The sequence below is a fragment of the Dysidea avara genome, chromosome 9 (genome assembly GCF_963678975.1).
Source record: "Dysidea avara chromosome 9, odDysAvar1.4, whole genome shotgun sequence".
Taxonomy (NCBI): Eukaryota; Metazoa; Porifera; class Demospongiae; order Dictyoceratida; family Dysideidae; genus Dysidea; species Dysidea avara.
The window spans coordinates 8853655-8864344 of NC_089280.1; the positions used below are offsets into that span (position 1 = coordinate 8853655).

General features: G+C 38.5%; 1 protein-coding gene across 1 annotated transcript; it reads right to left on the reverse strand.

Moving 5' to 3' along the window:
* Positions 1-3412: 3412 nt before the first annotated feature.
* LOC136267457 (TNF receptor-associated factor 4-like) lies at positions 3413-4774 on the reverse strand. The gene is made up of 2 exons (XM_066062619.1): positions 3853-4774; positions 3413-3420 (listed from the first exon to the last, which is right to left on the reverse strand). Exons 1-2 carry the CDS (start codon positions 4772-4774, stop codon positions 3413-3415), a joined length of 930 nt encoding a protein of 309 aa, XP_065918691.1.
* Positions 4775-10690: the final 5916 nt, after the last annotated feature.

Consider the following 10690-nt stretch of genomic DNA (forward strand, 5'->3'; position numbering starts at 1 on the left):
CACAGTTAACTACAGTACTAGCTATATAGACTTCAGAAGCATATGTTGAGCAGTTCATTATTTTTAGTCCAGTGAATGGACACCATAATAACATGCAGATATAAGAGACACTGTTTGGAAGAGTATATACAGTGAGAAAAGCAATATGAAAAACAGTGTTTATTTTACTATGACTTTATAGGTAAAAATGGAATCTCAGGCATGGAGCTACATTATACTGAGAATGATGATTTTGAGCAGTGCTCAAAAATGACCTATTATACTTGCGAGAAATGTATTAATCCTAAAATTAATATTTCTGCTGTTTGAAATTATATTTAATTAATTATTTAAAGTAGTCTCTTGTTCTTTTAGCTATATAAGAGCATTATTGTTCTTTCATGCATCATTCTACCTGACTACTATAGAGTCAGCGTAACTGTTCTATTAGGACTTTTCGAGTAGTAAAATGAAATTGTACAAATTGCATTACTTTCTTACTGTTAAAAGCTAGATAACTATTTAAGATGCCAGCATAATTAATACTTAATTCCCACGCACATACCTTCTATTTCCAGTGCTATATAAATTATTCTGGCATAATTTCCATCAAATTCCATGGCTATAATACTGAAGCATTCTTCCTCATGATTGGCATAGTTTGATGCATGACACACACTTGAATTCCTTCTGAGAATATTTTCTAGGCTGTTCAGCTATGTGATTGAATCTTGATGGTTAATTAAGTTTGTGCTTTGAAAGATGTTAACTTATTTTCTACCAGTGCATGTGACTGCTCTATTAGAGTATCTTGACATGCAAAATATTCAAGGTCTATAGAACTGAGTTCTGTACCAAGTCTGTATCTGGAGAGTAAAATTTAATGTTGTTCTATAAAACTTCAATGAGGGGAGAGGATGGATCTGCTAATGTTGGACAACATGCACCATGACAAGTGTAGGTCCCCTTAGCAAGACACACTAGGCCCAAGAAGCCGGCGCGCCACACCGTGAGTATATTAACAGGAAGAAAGTAAACGCGATTTTCACACCTTTGTAGCTCCGTGATTCCTTATCCGATTGACACCAAAGTTGCTACAGAAGTGCCGGCTAGGTAGGGGAGTCCACATTCCAAATTTGAAGAAAATCGCTCAAGCCATTTCCGAGATACGAGCGGCCAAACTTTGGGTTTTTTTTTTCTTCTTTTCGCACACTTCGCAAAATCCTCCCTACAACACGAATGCGTGCTCCAACCAGGCTGAAATTTGGCACACTTAAAGGGCTCATTAAGGCGAATCTCAGTACCATGATTGGTAGGAATACGATGAACATTCACGGAGTTATTACCGATTATTTGCGTAAAACAAAGTCGAAGGTCTGTCACGCCCACAGGGTAAACCGCTTGAAGGAATGAGTTGAAACTTGCTATGTAGATAGAGTAACTATCGTGGGAGTGCCTTTTTGTGGTTTGAAAGGAATCCAGTTAAAGGCCATCGAGATATGACACAAAACCCAACCTGTGTCACAATTACGCGATCGATTTTTATGAATAAAAAACTATTAGTTTTCACGCCTACCATGCAGGCAAACCGCTTAGAGCAGTGAGCTGAAAATCGGTGTGTAGCTGGAATAATTATCATAGAAAGTCCTTGCAGTAGTACAGAAGAATCGGATTACAAACCACTGAGTTATGATTCCAAAGCCAACTACGTGTAGCATATGCGAGATCGAGATACTCTAATAGAACAGTCACCCTAATAGAGCATTCAGCTATGTTTATAACTTACTCCATTATAAAATTACATTACATTGCAAGTTATTCTATAGGGAGTTCAGCTACAAACAGTTAATCTTATAGACAATTCAGCTACAAGCAAGTCACCCTGTAGAGAGTTCAGCTACAAATATGTTTCTGTAGAGATTCAGAACATTATAAGTCACACTTAAGAGAATTCAGCTATAAACAAGTCACCCTGTAGAGAGTTCAGCTACAACAAGTCACTCGAGAATTCAGCTACAAACAAGTCACTGCATAGAGGGTTTAGCTACAAAAAGCTACCCAGTAGAGAGTTCATCTAGATCAGCTACAAACAAGTTACTTTATACAATGTTCAGCTACAAGTAAGTCACTCTGTAGAGAGTTTAGCTACAAACAAGTCACTGTGTAGCTGGAGAGTTCAGCAACCAATCAAAGAAACCACTCTGCAAAGAGTTCAGCTATACAAACATGTTATAACTCTATAGAGAAAGTTATAACTCTATAGAGAGATCAGCTGGAAACAAGTCATCCAGTAGAGAGATCAGCTACAAGACCTTATAGAGAGTTCAGTTACAAAGAAACCACCATGTAGAGAGTTCAGCTGCAAACAAATCACCCTGTAGAGAGTTCAACTACAAACAAATCACCCGGTAGAGAGTTCAGCTATGAACAGATCACCCTGTAGAGAGTTCAGCTAGAAAAAGTCATCCTGCATGTGGAGAGATCAGCTAGAAGGATCACCTTGCAGAGAGTTCAACTACAAACAAATCACCCTGCAGATAGTTCAGCTACAAACAAGTCACCCTGTAGAGAGATCAGCTACAAAGAAACCATCGTGTAGAGAGTTCAGCTACAATCAAGTTACACTATAGATAGATCAGCTAGAAACAAATCATCTTGTAGAGAGTTCAGTTGCACCCTGTAGAGAGTTCAGCCACCCTGTAGAGAGTTCAGCCACCCTGTAGAGAGAACAAGTCACCATGTAGAGAGTTCAGCTACAAAGAAACGTAGAGAGTTCAGCTGCAAACAGATCACCCTGTAGAGAGTTCAGCTAGAAACAAATCATCCTGTAGAGAGTTCAGCTAGAAACAAATCACCCAGAAAAGAGTTCAGCTACAAACAATGAGAGTTTCAGCTACAGTTCAGTTATGTAAAAAGTCACCTCATTACAGTATGTGATAATCATCATTCAATGTTAAACATACAAATATTTAAACAGACAAAAGCTATACCCACAATTACTTCCTTTGTTCCACAATTCCTACAGTAAAGAAAAAAAAAACAAGTTAAAAGGAAGCATCAAAGCCATATGACCAGCTTTGTGGCTTGCAATACAAAAAGAAGTGATATCTAAACCAAAACAGCCAAGCTGTAAAAAAAGAGTGCGGCCCCCAAAAAGGCCAAGGTGAAAAAAGATGTGAAGTCCAAGGTGGCAGCCAAGAAATGGCTGTGATGGTAGATTAATAGAAAAATTTTTATTACAACAATTCGGGTGAATTTGGTGCCGAATCCCAGTGGAGGAGATAATGCAAATTCACCTGAATTGTCGTAATTAAAATTTTTGTCCATCACAGCCATTTCTTGGCTGCCACCTTGGATTTCACATCTTTTTTCACCTTGGCCTTTTTGGGGGCCGCACTCTTTTTTTACAGCTTGGCTGTTTTGGTTTAGATAATTATGCATCTGTAAGTATTTCAAAAAGCTACAATTCCACTAAACTAAAGTTTGATCTCTCTATAAGCATCATTTGATTGAAACAAACTGCAGGTACAAACATGTACACATAAAATAAAATTGTTGCTATAATTCAATACTAAGTCAACTACTCATAATATAAAATAGCATGACATTGATTCTGTCTTGCAGTCTGAATAGTATTCACTAAAGTTTGTTCGTAGTGAGGAAGGAGAATAATCTTCCAAAGATAAAATACTCTCTTTAGGAATGGTAATGAATAACAAAATCTATTGTGCATATAAAATGCTTTCGTACTGACAAAAATCACAAAAAAGACTACATAAAGTAAGAGCATTGTCTTGTTCCCAAGAAACGTAAGTGCCAGTGCTACGATGAAGCAAAATACTAGGCTAATGATTTCTAAACCTTGTATTTTACTTTCGATATCAGTAGTCATTTCACCTATAGCACCTTCAATGATGTCAATCCTTTTCTGAAATTTAGCTTCCTCTTCTCTCTTAGTGTTTTCTTTTTGTCTTTGGAGACGCCTCTCATAATTATGCTGGGTGTGTTCTAATATACTGTTAACATATTCTAGTTCATCCTTTGTTTCTTCCAGTTCTTCAGTTACTCTAGCAAGTTTGGACTTTAAAGAATGTCGGTCATACATGACAAGGTTAAGATGGTATTGAGTGTTTGATCTATTGTGTTTCTTTAGGTCCTTACGGGCAATAAAATTTTTACATCCCAATTCATAAAATCTACACTTTACTTTTGCTAGTGGACAAACCTTTTCATGTGCAGTCAAATTTTTACGAAGTATGGTAATACCAGAGTTACAGCGATTAGGGCAAGGAAGTGGAAATCTTGGGCATTCCTCCAAGTGTTGGTACACAACATAACAGAACTCTCCTCTGTATTGACAGTGTCTACACTCAACTATACGATACATACACTCATACTCTGTATGGTAAGATATTTTCTGTCTTTGTATTAGTTCCCAGCAATCATTTGGACAATATACTTTCTGAAACTGGCAATTGATTATATGGTCATTTGCGCCATTTATTTCACCCTTCCACTGACACCCTTCCTCTTTTTTGTCACAGTACACAAAAAGACTTCTGACTTTACGATCAATTTGCTTGTTAATGTAACTTTTAAATTCATCAGAGCGACACACTGGACAAACTGTGTCAATGAAGTTTGCTCCACATCCATCAAGACAAGACTTACAGAAGACATGTCCACAACACACAGTGAGGTATGGATTTTTACTAGGATACTGACATATTCGACAGATCACTTCGTCCGGTGGATCATCTACGAACTGGTAGTCATAACCTCCGCAATCTGCCATATTTTAAAATAGGGCGTATGAAAATTAATTTATGTAGCTCGAGCCACACCCACCACGACTCGTACAGGTTACTCTCAGCTTTGAGAAAATCCGAGAGAAAATTACACTGTTAACTAAAAATAAATTCATGTGCCGAATGAACCCGTCTATAGAAGCAAGAAAGACCTAAAATGCAAGTCATGGATGACATGACATATCATTCTTATTCTACGGTAGCCGGTTCTGGGGGTCACGTGTCACTGTAAAAAGGACTTATTGATAGGTATAGGGGTTTGTACATGATCAAATTAATTGATGCTAGGGACAATGGTGACCATGCAGTATTATGGTATTCCAGGAGCGGATTCAGACTTTTACTTACAGTATCATGAAGTTTAATGTGATGGGCAACATGGATTTCGACAGAAACGAAGCTGTGAATCGCAACTGATCACCACCATTAATGATTTTTCCAAGTGTCTTAATGAGAAGGGTCAATGTGATGTCCTCCTGTTAGACTTTTGTAAGGCCTTAAGCTGCACCTACCTCGGCACCTACTAAGAATGGCTGCCCTCCACTAAATAGTAATTTGTATCACTGATAAAGTGCATAAAAATCCTTATTCACAACTTCATAGTTTGCTACACTGCTTCTCTGAATTCTGTGACTGCTTTATTAGAGTAACTGACTGCTCTATTAGAGTATCTCGATTTTTTTGAATTTACAATCATAAAATCACTAGTCTCGCGTGGCCAGACCCTTTCCGCGCAGCCACTTATCGATTGGAAATTATAAGCGCCGCGCTACAAGGGTCTGGAATAGTTCATGAACATGAAATTTTTCGACACGCTATTGGTGACAATTGATTGATTGAGTAACACCTAAGATAGGGTCCGCAATCCGAAAAATCAACTTCTACAAATCAATCCCCCTACCATTGTGGGATGTTCATTATAGTATCCCATTGCTAGATCCACCATGAAACAGGAGGCACGATTGTTGTCTTCACAGAAATATTGCTTTCAGTATCTCGCAAAATGCAAAATTTATTTTAAAATTTCGTGCTCCACAAAAAGGACCGGATGAAACTTGCTACTTAGCCAGATCATATCCAGAGTTGTTGTAGTTGAAAAGTACGCACAGAACTAAGTGATTGATTTGCTGGGTTCCCGGCACAGGGTTGCTTTCTTTGGAAAAACAGACAAAGAAATACAAAGTTTCGAATTCAAACTGCCCTACCACCCAGGGCAAGAGAAGCCAACTCTTCCTCATAGTGTTTCGATATGGTTGGGTGCATAGTCTGTCTATGCTGTTAGTTTGGAAAAGATCTGAGACTTCTCACCATCTGGGTGACGAGCGTCAAATTTTTCTGCGGCATCAAAGAATTGTGTCGCACTTTCTAGCCATTTCCAGCGCCTCTGCAGCCACAACAATCATCAATTATTGACTAAAACTATGGCAAAAGATGTCACTGAACGTTTGGTAGCAGCGGTTGTCCATTATTATTTCATCCACAGCTTCCAAGCCTCGCTCTAAGCTATGCATCAAGGGAGGCAGCAAAATCGTCCAAATTTGACTTCACCTCTCACACTCCACAGCAGTTTCAAATCTTCAATAAATCATCCTACATCACCATTATGCTGCAAAACATCCCAAAACAAACCGAAAAAAGCACAAAATCTTTCATTTTTGATTCAAGCTGGGTGGAGCTGCTGGTATACTGCATCATATATGAAATCACAGAAAACACCAACTGCTACTACTACCAAACGTTTTGAGCCATCATTTATCATCATTCTAAACAAAATTAAGTGACCAGTGTGGCATCAGAAGTACTGGAAAGCACTTTGGTACCATTGAGAGAATCCCTTGAAATGACGCACGAAAATTTTGACGTTCTTCACCCAGATGGTGAGAAGTCTCAGATCCTTTCCAGATTAACAGCATAGACAGACTTAGTCTCGCGGCGCCCGACCCTAAAAAGAGGGTCTGGTGAAACTCTGTACAAAAAGTTTGAGCTCTGGAATGTTTATTGGATGACGTTTTACGTGTTACGTAAGTGCACTGTTTACGTCACAACATCATTCAATCAGATCCGCTTACAGCATCACCAAACTAATAGCGCTACTTTATTTATTCAACATTAAAACGAACCCAACAGAACTGTATAGCTGTTTTCTCAATGAGTTTAAGCGGCAGAGTCACCGGATGTAATTAACAGTAAGCCGCGAATCTTTTGAAATGTACGCATTACATAATCAATTTGAAATGGAGCGATCTGATTGGAGCTTCCAACATTCCGGCAGCGCCAAACTTTTTGTACACAGTTTCACCAGACCCTCTTTTTAGGGTCGGGCGCCGCGAGACTAAGACAGACTATGCATCCAACCTTATCACATCACTATGAGGAAGAGTTGGCTTTTCTTGTCTTGGCTGGTAGGGCAGTTTGAATTCGAAAATTTGTGTTTCATTTTCTGATTTTTGAGAGAAAGCAACCCTGTGCCGGGAACCCAGTGAATCATTTGCTTATTACTGTGCGTACTTTTTAACTACATTAACTCTAGATAATATCTAGCTAAGCAGCAAGTTTTATCCTGTTCTTTGTGCGGAGCACGAAATTTAAAAAATATTTTTTGCATCACGAAATACTAAAATCAATATTTCTGTGATGACAACAATCGTGCGACTGCCTCCGGTTTCATGGTGGATCTAGCAATGAGGTACTACAATGAACATCCCACAATGGTAGGGGGATCGATTTGTAAAAGTTGATTTTTCGGATTGCGGACCCTACCTAAGATACAAAGGTACAAAATGCAACGTGTGTTCCCTTGAATCTTTAGTCTGTTTTGTTCGGCAAATCCGCTTAAAACCTTTCGCCTACTTTCCTTGTAACTCGAGATGAACTGAGCTTGTTTGTCTTTATTCAGCCGTACTTGTTGAAAATTCAGTAGTAGACTAGGTAGAAGGAAAAATCTACACGGGTCGATACTCGTCACCCCCAGAGGCCTTCTTGAGCTCATTCTTCAGTAATCAGATCACTTTGGCAATTAAGGGATCGCGTGAGCCAATTTACACTCCCCAACCACTGGGGATTGTAGATTTTTTTAAATACGTGAACTATTCCAGACCCTTGTAGTGCGGCGCTTATAATTTCCAATCGATAAGCGGCTGCGCGGAAAGGGTCTGGCCACGCGAGACTATAATCACAAGGGGGGCCCCAGCCCCCCTTGCCCCCCCGGTTACTACACCTATGGTCACTTGTGATTCAATGTGGTCCTCACTCTGATCATCCATTTTTAGCAACAAAAAAAGAATCGCCTAACCATTCAAAAAATTCTAATAGGTCCCAACTGTTGTTCGTAACGAAGCAGTACCGAGGGTAATCTGCTATGGATGGATTCGTATTAATTTCCATGGTAAGTTCCCTAGTACCATATAAATTGTTGTAACATTAAGTTTCAAGTATCAAAAAGTCCACTACTAGCTTCTCACTTCAATTACTAATATTTAGTGAGGCAGCTTCCTCACCTGCCTACATGGTAGATACGCCCCTGGATACAAAAAACGTGTATGCTGATGGTCTGGCAGCAACCTGTGCTGCCAGCCATAACATTAATTACAATTAAACTACTTAACTACTTACAAAACAGAACGAAACAAAAGCAACTTAACTATACTTACAGAATGATCTACATTTTTAATAGTTATGATCTAGAAGGGATTTGATAGGTGTGCATACAGCTAAACGTTTTTTAATATATATGACTTACCGATCTATTTTGAAACAGTATTTCATAAACATGTCTATAGTAGGCATTCCAGTGTCCGAGATTTTGTAATAAAAAAAATTCTCCGTATATTCCCCAATAGAACCCTGGCACAAAATAACAACTCGTGTTAACTTGGGATTGCTCCGTCGTCCGAGCTCCAATGAGGATGAAAATCGCTGTGGGGTTTGTCCACATGCTGATCATCATGAAAATCTTAGTTTTATCGTGCACGTTACATATTAGTAAGTTTTGTGTTGTTTTGTAATCTTTTCAAGTCTTGTAATGTATGTAGAATACTTTAAAACTTTAAAAAAACGTACTGTCGGATGGAAGGTAGTCACTGATTCTTACTTTAAAGTGCGTAGTTACTTCGCTCGGGTTAGCGATTTTCAGCTCCAGAGTAATTTTCTGATGACTATGTCATCAGCTCAAAAGTATAAACCACTTCAAAGTCAGCATAACAATGCCATAATTGAAACCACAACTCCACCTTAGGTATTGTTGCATCATTGTGATACCTCCACTTTAGTTGTTTACCTTTATAAGTTGTTAACTTGATGTTTTTACTTGCTTGGGATAGCCACTTACCTATGGGTGTACACCATTGTATTGAGAAGTGTGCAGTAGGTGAAACATATTTGCTTACCACAAAGCATACAAAGATTGCTGAGATCCGATACGATCTGAAGTTACTCTCATTACATGTATAAACTTGCAGCAAGAAGCAACTGCAGTTTCAAGATAGTCCAGAATGCTAGATGGCTTCCTGATTCAATTGTGCCATTTTTCCCTTTAAAATGTATGGGGAGCCCCGGAGAAAAAATATACCCTTTTTCAGTTTTTAAGTGCTGTGCATGCCAAAGTAGCTAATTCCAACCCAACAAACTATATATTTCTGAGATCGGCAATCAATACTCTATCTATTGAGCATATAAAAAGCCCATTTTTCCAAAATTTAAAAATCGGGCTGGAATGCCTATCTATATAGTTAGATAGCTGTTTTTTTTTTTGTTTTTTTTTGTTGCCTACCAACCGACCCATTTTGTTGTAAAATAAATCCCTTGTACAGGCTTTGCCTTTTGGTGCTACCCTGTCTTTTGACAATTCAGATAAATACTAAATATCTGAGCAACAACTTTTCAAATAGGTATGGCCTCACTTGCAGTCTTGCAAGAATCTTGCATTTCATTTCTCCCTGGCCTCGCTCATCCAAGATCAGTTATTTCCCAAAGCTTTCTCAAACGTTGTAGCTACTATAGCGTACTAGGACAGTTTAAAATTATTGTGAAGACTTCCACTGGAAAGACCTTTACCAGAAGTTTCCAATTCTGTTGGTCTTGTTAAGGCTCAGATTCAGGACAAGGAGGGGATTCCAACTGATCAACAGCATCTTATCTACAATGGACAAGTGCTAGAAGACAATCGCACCTTACAACATAAAAGAACAGTTCACTGTAGAGCTCCTGAGCAGTGAACTAACTCAAACAAGTTGTTAAACTCATACAACACATATACATAGCTAGTTTTACTGTTACTCTGTTGGTTGTGTTGTGTTACCTTTTTTCATACTTCCAAGGCTCTATATATAAGCAAATCTTGCTAATACAGTGCAACCTTGTTAATAGGGCCATCTACAGGGAGAGGTACAAGCCCTACCAATGAGGTGAACCTACTATTGGAAACTCATTAATGCGGGTAAGTGGCCTCATTACTGGGGTTTTTAGTAAATCAACAGTTAGCTAAAATTTGAAGTACTGTATTAGCCTTATTATAATTTGGACACTAAGAATGCAGATCTTGCATGAAAGGTCATACAAGATACTCTAATAACTGCAATGGTTACATAAGGCGAATTCAAATGTAGCATAAGCTATACTTATAATTAAATAGGCAATCAATAACAATAAGTTTCAAAGCTACATGTATTATTGTTTAGCCCATTAATTGTCAACAGTTCAAGCATCATGCAGGGAACTTTTGGCTTTTTGTATGGCTGTACTGGGTACGCAGTAGTGTGTGTTTGTGTACATGTTGCAGGTTTCAGCAGCCATATTCACACTTAATCTTTCACCTTAAAAACAGTTGCACATCATAGCAGCGGAAAGTTGTTGTTAGCTTTTCCAGGTATGTAGGACAATGAAGGAACCAATTCCCCCATGGTTTA